At 41.7% G+C, this 24480-nt stretch overlaps 1 protein-coding gene across 1 annotated transcript; it reads right to left on the bottom strand.

Annotated features, from left to right (window-relative positions):
• fam163ba (family with sequence similarity 163 member B, genome duplicate a) lies at positions 1–19735 on the bottom strand. The gene is made up of 3 exons (XM_035389991.1): positions 18043–19735; positions 5486–5601; positions 1–2847 (listed from the first exon to the last, which is right to left on the bottom strand). The coding sequence occupies exons 2-3, from the start codon at positions 5576–5578 to the stop codon at positions 2446–2448; spliced, it is 495 nt and encodes a 164-aa protein (XP_035245882.1). The 5' UTR covers positions 5579–5601; positions 18043–19735; the 3' UTR covers positions 1–2445.
• Between the last annotated feature and the right edge of the window lie 4745 nt (positions 19736–24480).

Here is a 24480-nt window from a genome sequence, read left to right as displayed (position 1 = left end):
TTCACTAAAGACTTTCACTGTATTTTATTATCAATATTGTGTTAATTAGTCTTACATTTTAAACCACGTCAGTAACATGTCTGCATTATTTGATATCATGGAAACCAGAAAACAGAAAGCTTTTCAAATCTGAGCACAAATGTTCTGAAAACACAAATACTGCAATAAAGCAACATCCAGCAAGAAGAACGTCAGAGAACGTCAAACAATATATCAACTGTCTTCATAATAATAATCATAATAATAACGATGATAATACCTCTTTTCTTTAATAATATGGATAAGAACAATATTAATGTCTCTTATACACTTTCTTTGCTGACATGAAAATCCATCTGCAATAGTCTGATAATCATCTGGTCTGGGGAGACACATTTAAAAAGTCCAGACAAAGGTCATTTTAAAGTCACAAGCAGAACTTTCCTAAGCAACAGTGCTGTGTGTCCAAGAGCAGGTGTGTGTGTGTGAGTGTGTGTGTGTGTGTGTGCGCGCATGTGTGTGTGTGTGTACGTGTTTTTGCGTGCGTGTGTGTGTGTGCGTGTGTGAGTGTGTGGTCAGTTAGGGCACCACTCAGACAGCTTCAATAGACCTTCACTCAGATTCCCAGAAGCCCTGCAGTCATTTTTGATCCAGTTGAATTTATGATTCCACAGATGTATTCAAATGCGGCCAAGAGAGAAGCGCAGAGAACAGAAAGGCATAAAAGAGGGAAATGGATAGGGTGAGGAATGGATCTTACATTTCTTAGACTCCCTTTGATATATCCCTCTGAAAAACTTCACATGGCAACTGTTAGGCAACATTGTGCAGCAGGAAAAAAGTAAATTAGTAAATGAGATGATCTATGATTTCCATCTGATAGTGGGAAATATTAAAAACCTTGAAAGTACTTTAATGATATTGAAATAAAACATTTCAGAAAAGCTTTTAAACTAGTAGACAATATTGCTGAGAAACCACTGGCAAAGGGAACCAAATTAGGCATTTCAAGAAATTCATACAAGTGAACCAATCAATTGCAAGTCCCAAGCCCCTTACTGAATAAACTTAAAAAAACAAAGGATCTCACTGAAGAACAGCCACTGTGATCTCACAGTCCTGTGAGCCGAGTTCAGAATAAATGATCCCAGTATAACAATGCGAGTATGGAGCAAATGCTCCCAGTCCTGTCCAGGGAAGCTGACGCACTGAGGGACTATAGGTTAGTCCACCGCTCTCACACAACACTCAAGTGATGCTGAGGGCACAATTTGAAACAACAAAGTCCAGTGAATCAAAAAAAAAAAAAAAACATAATAAAGTGTAAAAAGACTGTATTAATTTTTCTGTTCTGTATCTACAGTAGTACACTCTTAAAAGACTTCATATTTTTCACAATAGCCATCAGCAAACCTGAAATAAGTTTTACATCTCAACAATGCAAATTTGAGCATCAGTGAATACCTACCTGGCCAACAATTTACTTGTCTTTCAGATGTTGTATTTGGCTAATTGACACATTTGTATTATACAATAAATCCTCAAATCCTACTGGAATTGTGATACCTGTTCCATTCATATTACTGCAGCTTGGCAGGACAATGACATCACTGGGCAAAAGGAGATTTATACCAGGCTTGGCAGGACTATGTCAGGCCCATAATCCAAATGTAACAATCATCCACATCCCTCCCCTCTCTACACTCCCCCATTTTCAATGCTCCATTTCCACTCTTCATCTCAAAAAAGGACAATTCAAAACAAGTTAGTACTTGCTTTATGTGCAAGACTAAAAAAAAAACAAGAGGATTGTTTGTTGCCGATCAGTTTCTCCAAGCAAAGAGTCATTGCTGCTCTCTTCTCAGACATACCCATAATTATACATCTTCCCCATGAGCTTTATTATCAACCTCTATTAAGCCCTTAATGCATATGTTACATCAACAGAATTACACACACTTTGGCTCTGAAACAGGAACTTTTGTCTGTGGTTTGTACAGCTCTCACAATCAAACTTAATAATGAGCTATCTTACATGTATGGCAGGGTATGTGTTGGGAGTGGCTCAGTGTCCTGGATGCAGGTAATGGGCTGGACTGTGCTGAAGGGGCTCCTGTGCTTTCTCTTGTCTTTTCCATTCCCTTGGGACTCTTTTAGCAGCAAAGACAAAAATGGGAGAACAAACAGCTGCCAGTGAAAAGGCCAAAGGCTGACCTGTTCTCCAGAAAAAAATACACAGAAAGCCCCGGATGTGACATGGCTGTTCACCCTGACCCCCCGGGAGAGATTTTGGGGTGGTTAAGCCGCACCCTCAAGGTGAGCTGTCTCTGTACTCACCAGGCAAACCATGACTGTAAAAATCCCCCAGAAGCTGGTTGGTATGCACATGTGTGTCAGTGTTAGCACTGGGGCTGCTGGTAATGCGCATGTCCAGCGTGGTACGGACCTCCATGCCACTGGGGGGCGCTACACATCAGTGCTGATGCTGCAGCTGCGCGTGAACATCTCCTTCATGGTGACGGAGCGGGTGAGGTTGAGCTTGGGGAAGCTGGGCAGGTCCATGGGCACGTCCAGGTCCTGCTGCTGCACGGTGCGGTAGCTGATGCGCCCCCCGCCGTTGCGCTGGCCCTCTGGGGGCTGCAGGTAGAAGGGCAGCTCGTAGTGCGTGCACGACGGGCAGAAGGTGTGCGAGCGCGTCAGCTTTCGGGACAGAGGCGGGGTGAAGAGGTTGGGGCCGTTGGGGGTTGACACTCCCGCCGCTGCTGCAACGATGTTGTGGTTGGAGTGCACGGGCGGCAGGGGGGAAGTCACAGCGAAGTCGGGCTCCTCCTCCTCCGACTCCGACTCCTCCTTCTTACAGCAATAATACTGGACAACACAGGGGCGGAGAGAGAGAATTTGTGTAAAAGACACAGAGAGAGGGAAAGCTACCATCTGACATGCCTTGCACATGTTCATTGCTTGTATCATATCTTTAGCTCACTGATCAGATAATTGACAGTTTCCAATATGGACTCCACAACTGCAGTCACATAAATAAACCACAAAGATGAGAATGTTGCCTTTGGAGCCAAATCACATCAATATGAACAAACTGGCTGCCTAGAAGCATAGCCTGCCAATCTGTATAATCCTACCATATTTAATCATGCAAATGCCTCTTATTTGTTTGTGACTAAAGTTCAGATAGTGTTCAAGCCAGTCAAATGTGGAGTTGAACTTTTTAAAAAATGTGCAGTGGAGTGCAGCATTGCATACTATGTTAACTGTATGCACCAAGTAGATATGTGCAAATTAACACTTAGATTGCTGATAATTTCTTAAGTGGTAGATTCAGTAGGATATTTAAGAAACTACATTTAGTTGCATCATTTAAAAAGGATCCATGCAGTTCAAATAAAAGCTGTGTAAAACTACATTTCCCTCCCTCTTCGTAGTATTGCCAAGAAGTGCCATGGACCCTGTCACCAACCAACATGGCTTTGGTATCTGCAGCATTATTTCTGCTGTTGATTACCTTTTAAAGATGTTGCAAAGTCAGTTTTAAGTTTTAGAATCATTCAAATAATAAAAGAACAAACGGAAAAAAACATTGCAATCAACTTTCAAATTTGAAATGAAAAAGGTATAAAATGTGGGGAACAATTGTGGATGTGTCTGAAGATATATGTAAAAAGTAAAAGATGTCAGTTCTGTCTTGTGGTAAAAATTTATACATAAACTAAATAAAAACTAAAAGGCGATATGTTTCTTTCAGATTTAATTGCTGAAGCTTGGTCCTTCAGCAAGTTAAGAAATGAAAATATCCACAGAGAATGCATAGCTGTGCGAAAACAGGAACTACTTAGACTGGAAATGATATTTGGTGCTGAACAATGATTTTTAGCATGATGCAGGTACATTAAATTACAGGGAGGGACAGCATACGTGCCTAAATTTGTTGACTCACTGGCTTCAGAATTGAGCTAACCAATTAGCCTTGTTTGGTGTCAGTGCAAATATATTTGGAGCTTCCATGGTTACCAGCTGAAGTTCAAGGCTGATTTCATACAAAGGATTTATTTGAAATAATCAATTACCTCAAATTTGTACAACATAATGAATTTTAAATTAGACAATAATAAATGGCTGCTTTATGCAAGATTTCAAAGCAACCTCTTCTGAAAAAACACAAACCCGAAACAGTAAATAGGGAACAGTAAATACAGTATCTCTAGTTTGGGTTGCTGTTTCAAAATTACTTAATGTAATTTTGTAATTTTCCATTTAAAAGACTGCGGGCTTTGTTCAAAGAAACAGAAGTGCACTGCACTATGGGATTGCTGGTCCTCTTGCCCCAGCATCTGTCTAAGAGGAGCACTGATTGTCCAGATGCGTAGTTTTAATGGTGATGAATGCTGGATAGCAATAACAGACAACTGCCCTTCAGAAAGGGAGAATACAGAGATAGAAAGCTATCCCAGAGTATATTTGTCTCTTGCGTTTGTAAGCAAAGGCCTCAGCCTTTTAAAAATGCATATGAAAAGAAAAGAGCCAAATAATCTGGATGTGGTGGCATACATAATGAGTAGTAATGTGATTATTCTAAGAATAAACATTAATTTTATGTATTGTTCCCTTTCAGTATCCTGGAAACTTTCATGAAGTGGGCATCAGCCAGCTCTTCAACATCCAATAATACCAAGACTGGAAGTGGTAAATCTGAGGATCTGTTTTGTTATAATTAGACTATTAAGAAATGCTAGAAATTCATTGCTTGATCCTTGTTAATGAGTGCAATGTCTTGAGCGTGAGTCAGAATGATGTAAGCAGGGCTCAGCAGGGCTTAATTAAGCAGATGTTCACAAATAACCACTGCTTTAATAGTGAGGAAGAATATGCGGCATGGAGCTCTGTCACAGTCTTTGTATTCTGCTGGTTTGACAATGACCTGTCTAGTGACTTATCTGTTCCATTTCACTTAGTGTGAGAAATAAAGCACTGTAAACCCAGGAAATCATAACCCATGAACAGCACTCCACACTATGGAGATACGTATTTACCTATTCTTTCTCTGTCTGTAAATGCTTTTGCAATGCACATTTATTCTTCTATGCTAATAGAGCAAACTGAATTATGAGCGAGAAGCACGACATAAAACCGCTCTCTATACAATTACTTGACATTTAATAGAAGCGCTGGCCCTCTGCTTTCTTGGAACTGTTCCATTAAATGAAATGGATGTTTGGTTGGTTAAATGTCAGCTTTCATCGAACTCCCTGATTTGTCTTTTTTTTCTTCTTTTTTTTTTTAATCAAACACTCTCAGACCTCTTATCTTTTCAACATTAATAAAAGCACGTAAATTGTATACATTTTTAAGTCTTACACTGAGGCTGAATATTATTTACAAAATCACAAATCACTTGCAATAGACAAGACTGCTGCTTATTGGTGGTAATTAGTCCGATCTGTGCCCACAGTGAGCTTGCTTTGTGAACAGTAGCTACAGCGAGGCAGACACCCACCTGCAGCCTACAGTAACACAGTACTGCGATGATGCACAGTAAGATAACTGTAGCTAAAATTCCACCTGTGATGACCACTGTCCCGGCTGTCATTCGAAATCCTCTCCATCAACACCCTGCAGAGCAAAGGGGAGAAAAAGAGAGAGAGAGAGAGAGAGAGAGAGGGAGGGAGGGAGAAAGAGAGAGGGGGAGAGAGAAAGAGAGAGGGGGGAGGGGAGTGAGGGAGAGAGGGGGAGAGAGAGAGACAGAGAGATGGAGAAAGAGAGAAGGGGAGAGAGACAGTGAGAGGGAGAAAGAGAGAGAGAGGGGGGAGTGAGGGGGAGAAGGAGAGAGACAAAGAGACAGGAAAGGACGGGAGGGGGGAGAGAGGGAGAGGGGGCATGAGAGAGGGAATACTTAGTATACTGTTAACATAGTTAAATCTTCAACACTGCAAGTCTACAAATTTATCAAATAATTTGACAGCAAGTAGAATTCAAACTTTTGTATTTTAAAAATATAACCTTTCATATTTAAAACCTCCACTCCACAATAATGCAACCAATATCACACATGCCCACACATTCTGGACCACTTTGCACTTTACAAAAGCAGTGTAACATTAACCTTTCACAGTGTAATAAAAATGATACATAAAAATGTGTTTAATCAGTACAACCCCGGGGAGGTACATTTACTTAGGACAGAGTGGTACATAGTAAAGAAATAGATAGAATGGTGTAGGAGAGACAGTCAAAGATACAAACAGAGATTGTACAGAAAAGGTCCATCTGACTGTATGCTAAATGTCAACCATAGTTAGTGATCATGTGACCTGCTGAACTCATACAACTTTATGATGCTCATATAAAAAGCTATATACAGCAAATTAGACTAGATGCACATACAATGGAAGCCTTTTTTGAAGTCACATTAACAGCAAATGTCATCTTCATAGCTTCCGAGGGTGTAGAATATGCAATGGACCATGATAATCTGGGAAGTACAGAAAGTGCTGAGCCCCAAGGGGCCTCATTCTGAGATGCCACAGATCCACTGACATGGCATACATCAGCCTGACTGAATACACCTTAACTGAAATTAATTAGCTCATCTAATTACCACAAGAAATTATTTTAACTTTAGGCTTTTGTTATTATTCAATGACACATTCCAGCATTATCAAATAAAAGGTGGTAACGTTTTGATGAAACTTTAAAAAAGTGAAGTAGCAAGTGATTTGCTGCATGGATATATTTTCAAAATGTTTCTGCTTGTAGAGGGAATAAGGCAGTACTAACTACAGAAGCAGGGGATGGTTGATAAGTAAAGATGACAGTAAACCCGCTACACTGCTATAGACAAGTGGCCATGGTGAGTGCCATACTGTTTGGGACAAAGGCATATTTTTACTTCATTTTGTTCTGTAGATTTGTAATCAAACAATTCAAATGTGGTGAAAGTGCAGATTCACCACATTAAAGGGTATTTTTATACATTTTGGTTTCACCATGTAGAAGCACTTTCTATTCATAGTCCAATTTCAGGGCACCATAATGTTTGGGACAAAAGGCTTCACAGATGTTTCTGCTCAGTCAGGTGTATTCAGTTATTCCTTGGTGCAGGTATAAGAGAGCCTTCAGTATCTACCCAATGAAAGTCAAGAAAGTCATTATGAGGACCATCAAAGACATAGGCCAAACCTTATGCTTACCTAAATCAACTGTTTGGAACATTATTAAAAAGAAAGAGAGCACTGATGAACTCAGTGGGACAACGGGCCTGAAGAATTCTCACCATAATGAAGAAAAAACTCCAAACACGTTTCCGACAGATCAGAAACACTCATCAGGATGCAGGCATGGATGTATCATTGACTATCGTTTGCAGAAGACTTCACAAACAGAACTACAGAGGCTACACTGCAAGATGCAAAGCATTATTTAACCACAAAAACAGGATGCCAGGATTACCTAAAAGAGCCTGCAGAGTTCTGGAAACTTCTATCGCTTGTATCAGAATGATGGCAAGTGCAAAGTATGGATAGCAAAAGGAACTGCCAAAGATCCAAAACAGCCCCCATCTGTGAAAAATGTTGTTGGGGTTGTTATGATTTGGATATGTATGGCTGCCACAGAAACTGGCTCACCTGTCTTCATTGATGATGTAACTACTGATAGCAGCAGCAGAACGACTTCTTAAGTATACAGTACCATCATATCTACTCAAGTTCTACCAAATGCCTTCAAACTCACTGGATGGCATTTAATCCTGAAGCAAGACAATAATTCCAAACATACTGCTAAAGCAATAAAAAAAAATTTCAATGCAAAAAACTGACTTGACGGGTCAAGTCATTCACCCAATCTGAATCCAGTTGAACATGTGTTTCATATGATTAAGATAAAAAATTAAGGCAACAAGCGCCTGGAATAAGCAAGAGCTGAAGATGGTTGCAGTACAGGCCTGGCAAAGCATCACAAGAGAATATGCTCAGCACCTCTATGGGTCACAGACTTCAGGCAGCTATTGCATACAAATGATATGTGACAATGTACTAAACATGACTACTTTCATTTACATAACATTAACATGTCCAAAACTTTATGGTGCCCTAAAATAGGGGGGGTATGTATAAACAGCTGTAATCATACAGTAAGCAACTATATCTATGCACACAAAATTCATTTTAGCTTGAGAAAAAAAATTAGTGGTCTAACTTATTTTAAGTGTGATGTATTGCACACTTAAAATAACTGTCTATTTGCACACATGGATTTTCACTTTCTCTTCTCAAGCATACACAAACATGCTCCCACTTACATGCGGACATACAAGTCTCTCTTTGTGTCTATCACTCCTTTGCGCATAATCTCTCTGTCCGACACACAAACATATGCAGGCGTTCACACATGAGCTCAATGAACACAAACAGGCCGTTCATCACTGTTGTGAAGACGCAGCCTTACTCACGTCCCCCGGGGATGTCTTAATTAGATCATTCTCGGGGAAACATGGTGCTGTAACGATCCATGTTCTGTTAATTATTTACTGCAGACACAAAGGCTGGAATATTCATAAGCAGATTAAAGTGTCTCAGACAAACTAGGAGAAACACCACCTTCACACCAAATGAGGAGTAGCATTACATTTACATTAGAGGCATTTAGCAGATGTTCTTATCCAGACCGACTTACACAACGTTTTACATAGCATTTATACAGCTGGATATATACTGAAGCAATGCAGGTTAAGTACCTTGCTCAAGGGTACAACGGCAGTGTCCTACCCAGGAATTGAACCTATGACCTTTCGGTTACAAGCCCACTTGTATTTTAAAGGACCCCCTTGAAAATGAGATGCTACATCTCAAGGGGCTATCCTTTCAATAAATTCAAGTACTTCCTACACAGAGTACTGTTAGCCTGATGCCATGATGTGCCTGTGCGCGAGAGTAAACTTTAGCAAACACAAGCACATATGCTCAACACTCCTGTAATTCCTTCCCAGCTTTAAAAAGTCACTCGGCAAAATCTTATAAATGAATGTATGTCTCATGTAGCCTATATCAAGCAAGAGAATTCCAATAAAATTAATTATTTAATAGGCTACTACACAATACATTACAATATAACATTACTTTATTCATCCCTCTTGGGGAAATTTCATATTAAATTCCTCAGAGCAAACAAAAGGAATGTTAACAGGGCTTCTAAGTTGACAGTCATCTTCTAAATAGGCTTAAGAATATACAGTAATAATCAACTCAGCAATGTTTCAGTTTGAAATACCCAATCATAGTAAGGGTTCTACTCCACGTCTGCATTATGATCTGAACAGAAGTATTTATGAGACCACTATATGAAAGCCAATGCATAACACTAAAGACAAATTTTATCACTGGGTGTAATGGTGCGAGAGGAACTTGTGTAACCCTTACTATCGCGTTAGCACGACTCTTAACTCCAGAAAGCAAGTGCAATAAACGATCTTCTGGGCAGTAGAAACACAGCATTGTATCACATACAGTATCCTGCAAGGAAAGCCATATTGCTGTTTACGTTGATGATGGCCCATAGGAAACACTTCCCTTTTTGGATAAAATAAAAAACATTTGCTGCCGTGGACAGATGTGAATACTGGGCTGTAGAAAAAACTCTCTTAAGATCCAAACCCTAACTCCTTTCTATTGTTACAAAGCTCTCTGTGCCAGGAAGAAATAAAAGTACCTTAGACACATTTTCTGTCAATTTGAACACTAAATTCTCTGCATCAACTAATGTGTCCACGCCTGAGCAAGTAAATGTTACATGACAAAAGAAAATTGCCTGTCCCTTACTTGCCTTCACTCAGCTTTCTCAAGATCCGTGTACACTACTGTTAATGCAGACAGAATGCACAAACTCTCTCTCCATATACACAACATAACATGAGCCAACATCTCGACAGCACTGGTGATGGACACTGCGGCACTCCCTCTAATGAGCTGGTCATTAGCCAGCCCAACTAATGAGCATCCACAAGAAGTGTTGACCTCTGACCTGGCATTTAACAGGGGAAGGTCAGTTTATTGTGGTGGAAGCTGTGGGCTGGCAGGTCCGCTGTCAAACCCACCGGCAAAGGGATGAAAGACAGCGTTTCCCAGCAGCCTGTAACTAACTAAACCCATTTACCGTCCACAGGGCCAGGGGGAGGGGCTGTGACAGTGTTCTTCAGGGGGGAGTTGTGACACATGATGTCAGCCTGCAGTGTGCATGACCCATCTGCTGCTGCTCCCTCACAGCTGCCCTCCAGACACAACCATCCTTTTTTCACTGAGCATTTTATTGCATTGATTCTTCAAGCCCAGAATAGTTCAGATCAGAGCAGAGGCAAGCACACATACTCACATTTCCCTAAACATGGAGAATGAGAGGAGAAATATTGACAGCAGTCATAATAAACATGTAGTGAAACCTATACCCATTGTTAAACGTAAAGCCCAAATCTTGGCATGTCCAATGCCACAGACCATCTTTGCAAGTCTTCAACATCACCAAATTACGCAGATAAATCGCCCTTGCTACTTGACACCGTGCCAGTATAAGACATGAAAAGCATCCTAATACGAAACAAAACTTGCATGGAGGACAGAGATCGTTTCCAAACCTATTGGGTGGTACACCAATGAGTGAATGGGGGACTGCTGCAAAGTGCCCTGGGAAGTATCTCTCAGCAGGTGCATCACACAACAGCACTGGCCGTGTGTTCCAAGGCAGGAATCAAATAAAGCCCAGAATAGCACCTACTCTATGGCAGGGATGAGGAGCCTCCCCATGAATTTCAATGAGGTTATTATTCACAATGCTGAGCTATACCATTTGAGAATGGCCTCTCACTTCCTATAAAGCTGCAGCCTGGCAGAGATACGATCATGTGACAGGAAGCAGGTGAGAGAACTGTCAAGCTAAGCATTAGAAATGGTGTATGCTGAATCCTGCTTATTAACTTACTGTAAAATATGCATGGGCCAACATGAGCAGTGATGATGGGCAGTTAGAAACTGAGAGAGAAAGGTGAGAGGAGAGTGGGGTCTATGACGTGTGCACTGGAGCAATACTGGGGCTGCCTTTCCCTGACAACAGCATGGCATAGTTACGTGAGCATGTGCACATGCACACACACATACACACACACAATCACGCATGCACATACACACACGCACGCACACACACACACACATGCAAGCACGTACGCATGCACACATACATACACACACACACACACGCACGCACACACAATCACGCACACACACACACACACGCACACACAATCACGCACACACATACACACACACGAATGCACACACAAACACACACATGCAAGCACGTACGCATGCACACATACATACACACACACATGCACACACAATCACGTATGCACACATACACACACACAATCACGCACACTCATACACACACACGAATGCACACACAAACACACACATGCAAGCACGTACGCATGCACACATACATACACACACGCACGCGCATGCATGAACGCACGCACACATACATTTCAATGTGGTTCTATATTTACATTAACCTTATGAAACACATTCAATTTTTATTATATTATTATATTATTTATTATTATTACAGGATCATGTAAATGTGCTGTAAATGGGCATGCAAAGCAAAATGACAAAATGCACTCACACACCGACAAAGCAAGGGTTAGGCGTGTGTGTGTGCGTGCCTGTGTGTGTGCGTGCACGAGTATGTGTTTGTATGCGTGTGTTACTGACAGAACTACCCATCTGTTGTTACCATAAAGATGCTGTAATTCTCACCAGTGGTATTATTAGTAGTTGGAAAAATGTCTTCCATAGCAATATAAATGGCTAGGCTCAGTTTTACACAGCTTTCCACTGGGCAACACTAATACTTCCACAGTAGAGGCCATTAATTCAAAACACTTCAGTTCAGAAGGATGGTGATTTAAAGAGCAGCTGCTGATGCCATTCTATCGTGGTGTATGTGAAGGGGTGCAGTTAAACATGCATATACTGGATGTGTGAGAGAGAGAGAGAGAGAGAGAGAGAGAGGGATTCTCCATCTGCAGCACATGGAGGAGCAACCTGGTGATTGTTACTGGCAGGATTACTCTACACCTGACACAAAAGCTTGCACTGGACTTCATGCAGAACTCCTATAGCCAGCTGGTTAAAAGAGAGCACATGGACCTACTGGCTGCAGCAGAGGTGGGAATCCCTCTAAACTGAAAGCATGTACTACCAGTATAGATCTAACCTAGTTTTGGATGCTATAATGGACAGCACAACCTGTCATTAGGAATTGGAGGTCCTCACAACTCAGTTTCTGCAGCTGACCCCTCCCACAAGGGATATGTCACCTTCACAACCACTGGGAACAGTGAGATATGACAGGGTGATGAATCACCAAACTGAATAAAAACTGAACAAAATTGCCTCCTCTGACTCTTCAGCTGAAGGTCAGCCATTTTTCTGTCACTATGTCTCATTAGTAAATTGAAATGGTCAATGGTTTTAGTGGATAACAGGTAGCTATTCCGGTTGTTTTGTTTCCTCATGTTGCTTCTCATTCTAAGTCCATAGATATATCAAGAGAAGGAGGTAAAGACTGAAATGTTTTTTATGCAAGAGAATAACTTACAACATGAGTTTAGTTATTTGTTTACACATCACTATCATACTAGCATTCCAGGCTAAAAGTTAAACTTACTGTAAGATATTTAGACTATAAAAACCATTATATTACCAGAGGTTTCCAGCCTGACCGACTATGCTCTTTGATTATGAAAGAAGGCCCTAGATGTGTATGGTATATTTAAGGACCCTAACAGACCAAAAGGTTATTTCATGTTGAGTGGCATTTTTTTCATTCAGTTAATAAAGGAGATCCATGGGCACACCAAGGACTGTTCATGGACTGCAGGTGGTTGAGCGATGCACTCTGACCTAGGGCTGATGGGATGATGCGTGAGTGAACAATGCACTTTGAGTCAGACCTGATGGATTGATGCCTGATTGAAGGATGCACTTTGAGTCAGGCCTGATGGATTGATGCCTGATTGAGCGATGCACTTTGAGTCAGGCCTGATGGATTGATGCCTGACTGAGTGATGTACACCAAACGCTGTTCCATCAGACCTGCTTCAGAACCACTGATCTCTGCATTACACAACAAAGAGATCACTGACTCTGAACCCCCGCTGATAGAAAATTCACAAAATGTCAGGTCTGTTGGAGTGATGAACCTTGAAGCAAGCTTGATGGAATAAATCCCAATCCCCATTGAACTGGTCCTTATGGAGATATGCCCAGGTGATGCAATACAAGATGAGGCGAAGCAATAAGTGATAAAATGACAGGCGTATCTGTCTCAAAGCAAGCACCTCATACATACCCAATTTTTGCAAACACAGCAGTATTTTGTCTCTATGGGAAATGTTGATGAACATACTTTTCCCTGTGTCCAGCCGGCCAGTGCAGTTTGCCCACAAGGTCATATAGAGACCTGCCCCACCTGGCAAAAATGACACTGTTCCCACAGCAACTGCAAACGGGTCAATTTGCTCAAGGAAACAAGTCATTACACCCACACAACTCAGTATGCTGTGACTCACCACCAGGCACAAATCCCTGGCAAATCATACACTGCAAAACACAGAGGTAATCATCAACAACAGTGCTAACAACCGACTGTGGAGCACAGTCATTTTCTACAGCCACTCATCACTAACCCATCATCACTCTATATACATCATATTGGAAAATACTGAGTATCAGTTACAAAGAGAATTTTCACCGAATGTGACTACTAAAATAGCTTTTTCTTAGACCGACCATCCACATACATCGTTTAAAAAAAAAAAAGGATTTAGAATGAAATTGAATCAATGATGAGCCATGAGTTTAATTCTATAGAGGGATTTCCACAGGTCCAGGTAGCAGAAGCTTGTGAACAAGAAGTAGTTCTCCTACAATAGAAATCAATAACTGGAGTTTTAAAAACAGTTAAACAAGTTTGGCAAAGCAACACTTAGGATAGCCTAATTCATTGGCCAGCACAAATTGAATCTACAGAACAAGAGCAGAGAGTCAGGGAATTATGAATAAATTAAATGCGCTCCTTGACACCAACAATAACTCCATATGCTCATTCAAATGTGTCGTTAGAGGCAGGGTAGTCATACCTGACACTGGAGAGCAACTGCTGAGCTGTTTGGCTGATTGTAAAGCTAGAACTCCATCCTGGACCACCGGGAATGAGAATGGGGGTGGGGGTGGGGTTGGAGAGTGAGAACAAAGCTCCTCTGCATCTGTCCCACAGCCCTCATGGCAGGTATTATACACACACCCCCAGATGAGGAAACAGAATTATTAGGAAAATTCTGCAAAGAACAGTTTTTGTGAAACAAAGGCAGAACCCATTCTTGCATGATGATCCTCAAGCTTTTATCTTGTCTTCATTTCTAAATCACCCCACAGGGTAAAACATACCTTGACAAGAAACTCAAAAGCTCTCCAGCTCTCCACTTTACGAGGGGTACGTGAGAGCTGTCGTATTGGCTTGGCCGCCGATTTCCAAGGTTTGTCATGTGAGTAAAAGGAGGCCGACGCCACGCGGCGAACAGCACAAAGCCGCGCTCCGTGCCGTGTGGCAGAACCAGAGCCTGTGCTGGGCCTGTGCGAGGGTGCGCTCGTCTCAGGGCACGGCCTCTTGCACACAGGACACATCAGCCCTCTCTGCGGATTTGGCTGGCTTCAACGTGGGGCCGCTACCGTAGGATTCAAGGCTTATATAGACTGTTTCTGGACTCAGTGTGTTTGTTCAGAAAGCAATGGGATTAAAAGATCTTGTGCAGACTGCTATAGGGCTCAACGGGTTTACATAGATTGCTGGGAGACCCAAAGAGCTTTTACAGCCTGCCGTAGGATTCAGAGTTTGTATGGGCGCTAATAGCTTGCATATAGATGGCTATTAGAGGAGTACGTGCTGTACTGTAACTGCAATTGAACTGAGAAATATTGTTTCAACTATCACTGAAGGTCTGATTGAAGCAGCTTCTGCAGTACAAAAAAAAAAAAAAATATGACCTAATTTACTTTTTTATATTTTCTCTATTTTGTTTCTGTTTCTTTTCAGTTTATTCAAGGAAATAAACTGTTATCACAATAGTTTTGTGATTATTATTGGAAATATAGAGTAGCAGTGAGCAATTTGCATTTGTACCTTTTCAACCAAAGAAAACATCTGTAGCTGTAACTGTATTTGAATAGAAATCAGGAAGTAAGCATAGCGTGAAGAAGTCACATAAACAGCAGTAAATGTACTTTAGTCTAGAAAACTGGCAGTTTTTGTTGCTCACATAATTTCCAGTTTGCGTTCCATCCACCTCTGAGTTTCTATCTGAATATGAATACAGACACATTTGGTTTTTTAGGCATGGTTTTGAACATCACTAATATGCAATCTGATATGAAATGCAAAGAGTTTAGATAACGGATCAAAATATGCCATTGGTGCTGAATCCATGCGCTTTCATGGCACACAAAAGAGACAATTACCTCTCAAAGCAACTGCATGAAGAGTGGACATCAGCCACAAACAATTGGCACAAAATGAACTTAGATCATTTAATCAGCACTGCACACAACCGCTTGTCTTTTCTCTATATCTGGGAAAAATGCTTCTGTAACTGATGTGCACAAGAGTTACATAAAAAGCTCCCTTGTAGCACACTTTCTGATATTTTCCCCACAGAAAGCTTCCTGTAGGGCAGCTTAATACAGCTGATGCTAAGATATTTCAAGTGTTTTTAAAAAATATATATACTTTGCCCACTAAGCTTCCTCTCTACTGGAAGAGAGTTCCTGCTGAAGGCAGGAACAATCTGATGCGTTTTTCTGCACTGCAGTTACACACAAACCATTCCGAGCAAAAGGCAGGTCCCTTTCTTCCCCTGGACATACACGATAACATCCCAGCTCACAGATAACATATTTACTATGAAAATGATAAAGATACACTACTTCAGACTGTACATGTGCAAATACTGTAGCACACCGCAAATCAGCCACTCTCAATAATATGACATACGCTGGTACACTGATGTCAACTCAGAAACCCCCCAAGTATTAATGTCAGTAATAACTCCCATCTCTTTGTTGTTGGAGGCTATTCTAACGGGGAAACATGCCAGGAAGATTTGATGGTAGTTAAGCAGCTCTGGTATAGATGCACTGCAACCATGTCTCTGCAAATCATAGGGTCCAGAGTCACATGACTGGGGGAAGGGCAGGGGAGCAGTCGGATGAGTGAAATGGCAGAGATGTCGTCTAGTGGGCTAGGAATGTGTCTACAAGGCGAGTGATGGGGTCAATAATGGGATGAGGAAATGGAAAAGGGGCATTCCGAGAGACGTGAAAGTATGTCTACCGGTTCAGTGAGTAGGGGAAGGAGCAGTCCAAGAATGAAGGGAGGTCTATAGTACAATGGACAGGGGACAAGGGACAGAGCATTCGGTCAAACACCAGAAAAAATAAAATAACCAGAAAAGCCAACCAGCAATATGTTATCGGGAATGTTCTCCATCTGCCAGGAGGCATGACTGTGTTTCCAGGCAACAGCCCATGCTATTTTCAACACTATTTTCAAATGGTTCAGTGGCTCTGATTGTTCAGCATGACTCAACATTGTTATTAGTTGAAGCCATTCCGAATGCTTTTTTCTGCCTCAATTCTGCTTTTGTACCTGTCCTGACAGATAGGTGGTTTCCTTGTATTGCTGAGGCTTGTCACTGTGTTCACGCTGGCTTCATTACAGACAACCAAATCCAGTGGACATTGGGCAAGGGGGAGGCTGCAAAATGGAATAACAAGTATGGAGTGTTGGGGAAAGCAGGAGCAAGCTGAGGAACATGGTGCTGGAAGGAGAAGGGGGATGGAGCTCTCTGAAAAGAGGACAGGAAGAACAGGAAGAGAATATATCATGAGGAGAGCAGGGGAAGAAAAAGAATTGTGCAATAACAATATTGAGGGTGTGCCCTCCCCCACTCCTTTCCTATCATTAATGGCCAACAGGGAAAACAGTCACCCCCTCCCCCCACCAAGGAAGCATTATTAATGTAGGGGTCACTGGGAGTTACAAGATAAACAGGCTCCGCCCCTTCACAGCCCCAAGTGTTTGAGATATCTATACTTTCCATCTCCACTGTGACATCATGATGCTTTCCCAAGATCATGGCCCATCTGCATGTTGACATGATTACACTGTCCATCTGCAGACAGAATTCACACTTCTCCAGTCCTTTTTTTTTCTTACACCTACATAGATGTTGTTTTAGGAACTTGCAACCATCAAAGAAAAGTATTTACAAATGTTCCTCATGGAACTTCACATATATTTCAACCACACACACTCCCTGGAATCATGCAGCTTGTAGGACCAACCTGCTGCTTCATCGTTTAGGGGATACAACGGCTCACTTTGACTCACACACCAAGCAAGTAACAAGAGGCCGATAACGGGACTGCTTTCCATCAGCACCATGGATAGCCGACCTGCCCGGGTAGGAGGTTGAACATCCACATAAACGGCTGGTCTGAACAATAGCTAAGATCACGGACGTTCACAGAAGACAAAATGAATTGTAGAAATAAGGGTCGCAGACATTCACTGTTTCCTTGACGTGGTTTCTGTACGAAAAAACATCTTTTCTATCTATTGTTTCTGTCATCAGTGATCCATCATGACCCAGTCGCACGGCCCTCGGCACAACCTCCACTACGAACCTGTCTGCTTGATGAATTCACTCTCCAACATGCTCAATTCAGATCTAAATAATCAGGTCAACACACTGGTTGAATTAGCCACGGAGGACGGGAGTAAAGCGACCCCCTTTCTTGTTCATTATCGAAGGACAACGAAAAGAGAGGGACAGTGACAAGACTCCACCATAAGCTTTCGCCACTTGTCTTGATATCGTACCTCAGTCAGGGATAGTCAGAACCACGCAGCAGGCGCCGAAAGAAGAAAAAACAACGATCTTACCTTTAAAAACATTAGAATGGTACCAGATCGCATCTGCGGTGGTGTTGTCTCGTAGAAGCCCTGCTCTGAGGCATCTGTGAAGGTGGCACGTGATCCAGAAACGGCAGCCTCCAGTGGTGATTGATACAGTTTCAACAGAGTGAAAAGTAACGCGGAGCAATGCTCTCCAATGTAGTTTCTTGTTACTTTCCGTATCACCAAAAACTTCAACAGAATGAAATTTGAAGTCTTCAATTTGCAATAATCCAAACACAAACGGTCGTTTAGAAGTGGCAAACTATCACTATTTTTAATATTATTATTGTTATTATTTACAAAAAATAAAAAATAAAAAACGTATGAACGCGTTGTCTCAGTAATTTGCCTCTGCTAGTAGACAGTTGTGAAAGAGAATGCCGTTTTGGATGTAACTTTTAAAAACTCCCACCAGTCTAAAATTATATAACAATCCTCCGCTTTCTGGCGTCCCTTTCCATGCTATATCTTCATTCGAGAGTTTAAAAAAGGAAATCTTCCTCACATGTTTTCTTGGGGTATCAGGTGCTGCTTTATACCGTAGGTTCGAAACTTGCAGTTCTACTCCACTCTATACATGTAGGTGACTGGTCTTCTGAGTTAACCTAAAATTAGAAGCGTTAACAGGTGAAAATCTTCAAGTGTGGCTCCAAAAGAATGCGCCAAACCCCCCAAATATTGGGTCATCTATGGAGCTTTTGTATAAACAATGCTGTCATCTTTTGAGTGTTTTAAAAAATTATCAGGCATTGCCTCAACTGCTTTCGACCGAAAAACAAAAACCTGTCCCTGCATGAACGCGCATATCAAAACGAAGTGCACTTTTTCCTTGCAGCCCTTTCTCCCCACAACAGTGAAAAAATCACGGCAGCTTCATATCACAAAGAGGTCTGTCACCATTGTCTGGGAGTCCAAATTCCCCCCACCTCAAGGATCCTTGGAAAACAAGCGGAGAGATGTAAAGGTTTCCCCTCTTTGCATTCACTGGCCGATCCCAATGTCTGGACTCGGACGCCGGAGGCTGCTGTCCGTGTGCCCTGCTCTAGTAGATAACCCGGATCCCCGAGCAGAGTGGTGCTGCTGCTGATCACACGGAATGAAGCCCCCCGCCCCCTAGGACACCGTGTCAGCGCTTTATTTCCTCACGCTCGCGGAATGAAGATCATTTGACAGTCACTGTAATTTTCGAGGGGAAATAGCGTCTCTGAATCATTGAGTGAATGCTCAAGTTTGGCATTACTGAAAGCGAAAAAGAACATAATTTTGTGAGAACATTACCCTAATTAATTTTAATATTTTATATTACATGTGCAATTATCGAGTAGCCGAGTTTCAAATGTTGTCGCAAACGAAATCGACCTTCCATTGAAGCCGCGGTTGTCCAGAGATTTCATTGTTATATTATAATAGTAGCCTAGTATTAAGATATACAAGTTCAACCCACGTAAGCGACACGTCTACGTTTATTGAAATAGACGGATAATCAAATGGATTATCGTTCGTTTTTGGACACTTATTTAAGCACGTTTTCTAGCCTATATGTGCTTTTCCCATGTGGCTTCAATAATAAAACACAGCATAAACGTTCTAAAACCATCGACTCAAATAGCTGTAGGAATAGGGCATTCCGTTTTCGCCGACCTGACTACAACTGTCGTATCGATACAATCAGCACTAGCACCAGGCAGCGATTAAGTAGCTACTTCCAAGCGCGAGCGGATGGTCACAGTTTTGTAAGTGCACGTTATATAGATGCGACTAAAATGCATATATAGGCTACACAATCGTGAATATTAACTCATTAAAGAAATTGTAATTTCCCCCTAATAGTAGTTATCACTTGTTCTTGTCATTTGTGTTTGACTTTGTCAAAGGGCCAGCTTGGGGACAAGAACACAAATGGTGGCAGTAGGCAGAAGATGGTGGAGACTGCTGGGAAGATGAAGAGGTCTCTGGGGAGGCGGGATGGAGGCAATGCAACAGTGAAGACAAAGCAGAGCACCAAGGTCTGACCAGAAATACAAATAAATAAATAATGCAAGGAATGGCCCTCCTTGAAAAAATATGAGTGGTAATTTGAGGGATCCGCGTTTATGAGTAGAAAGAACACTGAAAGCATTTTACATTTTATGATAAAGCCTGCCTTTGCATGATGAAGTTATATTTACTATGCCAGCAAAACCATAAGAATGGGACTGAACTGAACGAACTCAAGCAGGCTCTAGTTTCAGTTTTCATTATTCTAGCCAGAGGACAGCATCTCAGAAAGCCTACATTGTATTTCAGGATTTGTCTGAACAGTAAAGACATCATGCAGAAGACAACATAGGTTAGCCTGTTTTCTCCACAAAGCCACACATGTTCTAATGCTAAAGCAATGTGTTAAACATAATATAATGCTTAACCAAAACGTCCCTAAAGACATCCCAAGTTGTAATAACCAGGGACTACAATCAACAATAACACAACTGCCACTAATCAGAAAGAGTAAATCTACGGAACAAAAAAAAAAAAAAAAAAAAAGAATCTTATTACAAAAATAAGACAAAAAAATACAGAATGCTTTATCATGTGTAGCTTAACAGGATGGTCAGGCAGAAAACAAGCCTGAGCTAGGCTACTCCTTATTTAAAACAAAAAAAAATACTAAACCACCCTACCAGGCCAAAGCCAAAAGAGTGAGTCTTCCAGCAAATACTCTCCCTACCCTGGCCTAACTAACTAAAAAGGTTATAAAAAAAGAAAGAAAAGAACGGTCTGATCCCCTAAAACCTACAACAGAAGAGTACCAACACAAAACTTGAGCTGAAAGCAAAGCGTGGCAAAACATGGTAGCTGCAAATTCTAAAATCGCAAGGGAAAAAAAAATGGAGTCTTAAAAGGAGTCTTAAAGGGGAGTCAAAAGGAGTCTCTAGAACTACAGGGTTCTCTGGCTTTTATTCACTTCGGCCCTCAGGTGAACACAGGTGAGCATCATCAGCAATCAAGTACTCAGTTCCTCAATCAGCTCCACCTGCAGGACCCCAGACACAGGCAAGCAGAGACTCCACAGAACAAGAACATGTAACAATAACAACAGAAATTCAGCTTATGGTACATCAACAGTGATTAAGCGTTTAACAGCAGCCCTTATTGCATGAATGCTACTTGTGTCTTTCGTATGGTATGTCTATGCGTCCCAGACTTGTTTCTCACACTGTGTCATCTCTCAGAACTGTCTTTCTGCCTCTCTTCTGCCTGAATATCTCTCCCCCCCCTGTGTTCTTCCTGGTGCATTTCTTCCTGCACACCCCTCGCTCCACCCCCACGCGGAGAGTGCAGCTAAGAAAAGAGTCTGAGGAAACTGAAAACTGGATTTTTATAGTATCAATTATTAAAACGTCCAAATATTAAAGGAGGCTGAGATTTCACTGCATTGTGGCAACAAGGCCTTGAAATATGCATAAGCACAAAAAGGCACATCTTTTATCTCTTCTTGTTCTTCTTCTTCTTCTCTTTTCAGTTCTTTATTTATTATTGGCCGAGTGAGAGTGGCAACAAGAAGGTTAAGACACTACAGTGATGTGCCTGGAGCACATTGGCATCATGATTGTTCAATATGCACCTCTGTGTGTCTGGGAATATATGCTGCATGCTGTGAAGGTCACTGCATGCAATGAAAAAGCAACTGTTCAGATCATATGAAAGACAAATATTGGAAACAAACTAAAAATGGTTAACTTAAATGAATACCTCCTACCTGACCCTTTCAAATGAAAGAAAGAGAGAGAGCACAAGAAACTACCTGACAGCACTCAAACACAAAGAGGGAACCTTTTGCAGTCATCATCAGAAAGAGGACACACAGTACACAAAGCCAGCCCAGCAACTCACATGGAATACACAATGCTCACAAATCAATGAAAATTAAATGAAAAATGTTTTCCTGTCACTCCACTTGACGGTGTGAATCCTGATTTAGTGAGTTTGTAATTTCTTGTGGTGATTTCCAATGAAGTCAGTGCAGTGATACAGCAGTTGATAGAGGGATAGAAATAGGAAGGAGGACTGATATGGGGGAAGGGTTTGTTTCTTAGAGCTCGTCAGTTCCAGCCCCACCCTGGCTTGGCGGAGCTGAGGATGATGGGAAGGAAAGGCATTAAGCACAATGACTGAATGTTCTGGGCTGGTGAATGTCAGTGTAAGCCTCAGGCACTGTATGTCTGTGTTGCTTTCTCTGTATGTACCCCCATACACACACCCGTCCACCCACCCACACACGCACACAAACCTTCACACACACACACACGCACACACGCACACGAACCCACACACACGCACACACACGTGCACACTCATACACACACACCCACACACACAAACCCACACACACATATGCACACCCATACACACACACAAACACACACCCGCACACACGCATCCACCCACATACTCACACACACAAACCCGCACACACACACACACACACACAACCCCCCCCCACACACACATGCACACACACACAACCCCCCCACACACACAGACATACACAGATGCACATGCACACACACAAACACACATACACACACATATAGACATGTAGGTATCCATACACATATAGCTATAACACTCCAAATATAGCATTTTCTAAAACACTATCTGCCTTCCCCTTCCTTTCTCTGCTTGTCTGTTTCTCCATCTGTCTCTCTCTCTCTCTCTCTCTCTGTCTATCTCTCACTCCCTCCTCTCCCTCACGTCCTGCCTCTTTTATTCCAGGCTCTTTGTATTTCTGACGCATTAGTGGAGTAGCCATCAGGGTTCTGCGTGTCGGAGACCCAGGGGCTGGCAGTAAAACCCGGCACATTGTCACTCTGGAAAAGGTATAAATCCTGCCGGCCGCCTCTAGCGACTCCCGTCATTTCATTAGCTGTGCTGCTTCCTGTCCAAACCAGCAGCTGCTCCTGCCGTAACCCCGACAGCCTCCACCTTCCTCTCCCTCCCCCTTCAGATCCCTCACTGTCCAAAACCCCCACCATTATGGCCACAGGCATCGCGCTAACCTTTCCCACAAACAAGGCAGCATCATTGCTTCTGGTTTGAGACAATGCAAGACAATCACTTACGGTTATTCGCACACCAAAAAAAGAAAAAAAAGAAGAAAGAAAGTAAACTGGCTAAAGCAGCTTGTTTATCTCGAACAAGAGTTTATCTTCTGCTGTGTACAAGCTGTGCATTTCTTTTACCATCTTGAAATCTATACAATGCCTATCGGTGGTGATTATTATTTCCCATAAGAACATACTTCTCATTTAAAGGGACATGCCCAACCATAACCTCTCACAGGCCAGGTACCAATCATGCTAGTTTAAATGTGTATGTGCAGATGAGTGTGCACATGCCTATAACCCACAGAAACAATAGTGTGGGAGCAGCTGTTTCATCTGGCTATGGTCTAAAAAGCACTTCAGACAGCTCATGGGGTTTTCAGTGTTAGGAGGTGATCAGCAGTCATGTATAGTGAAAAAATATTTTTGTCTTCTTTGTCACGTTGGAATGTTTTTTTTTTTTAAGTTTCACAAATATCACAGCTGTATCATCTCTACACTATAAGCAGATGACACATTTATTCTCATAATCTCATTAATACCCATTGTTTCCAATAATGAAAAAGAAAAAAAAAAAACATAAAAAAATGTTGCTGTTTATTGGACATAGAAACACACAAGCAGATAATTTTTTTCTTATTTTAAGTATCAGAAAAAACAGGCATCACTGACTTGTACTGTATGTCTACACAGCTATCCTGGGAGAAAGATTTCACATTATAAATCATCATTGGTCACTTTTTTCACCATTTCTTCTAGGTGTCATCCTAAGGACTTTCCACAGACAGCTCTGAAATACAATACACTGTGCCTGTCAAATGGCAGATCACCTCATCCCCTGCATTTGGGGCATTCATTTTTTCAGAATACACTAGTATATGGGACCATTATACAATATCAGATGTTGTTGACTAATCAGTCCGGATGTTCATCCTCATGGGAAGCGTAATGCTATACTTTGCAACAGTTCTCCCTAGCTGCTACTTTCCTGATACTGTAATTCTGGATAGTTAATTATTTCAGAAGTCTCAATGGGTCTATTGCAGCACCGTTGCGGTCTAAGGGTATAAACCTGAGTTTTAAACTCCAGCTAAGCATGCCGCAGTTGACCCATCATGACTATAATACAGCCTCTCCTCTCCCTTCACTTATAAGGTAGTCTGAAACTGTGTTGCATTGTTGTCTCATGTACAATCATTCACAACGGACAGTTACAGAATGGTTCATTCACAGTTTAACAGAGTCTTCTTTCTGCACAAGCTATAGGAATGCATATGTACTAGTTAGGATAATGAGGACATCATTTGCACTGCCTAAATCACCAACAGAAACAGATCTA

The sequence above is a fragment of the Anguilla anguilla genome, chromosome 14 (assembly GCF_013347855.1).
Source record: "Anguilla anguilla isolate fAngAng1 chromosome 14, fAngAng1.pri, whole genome shotgun sequence".
NCBI lineage: Eukaryota > Metazoa > Chordata > Actinopteri > Anguilliformes > Anguillidae > Anguilla > Anguilla anguilla.
The sequence above is the reverse complement of the archived record's forward strand: the minus strand, read 5'-3'. Positions and strand labels throughout refer to the sequence as shown.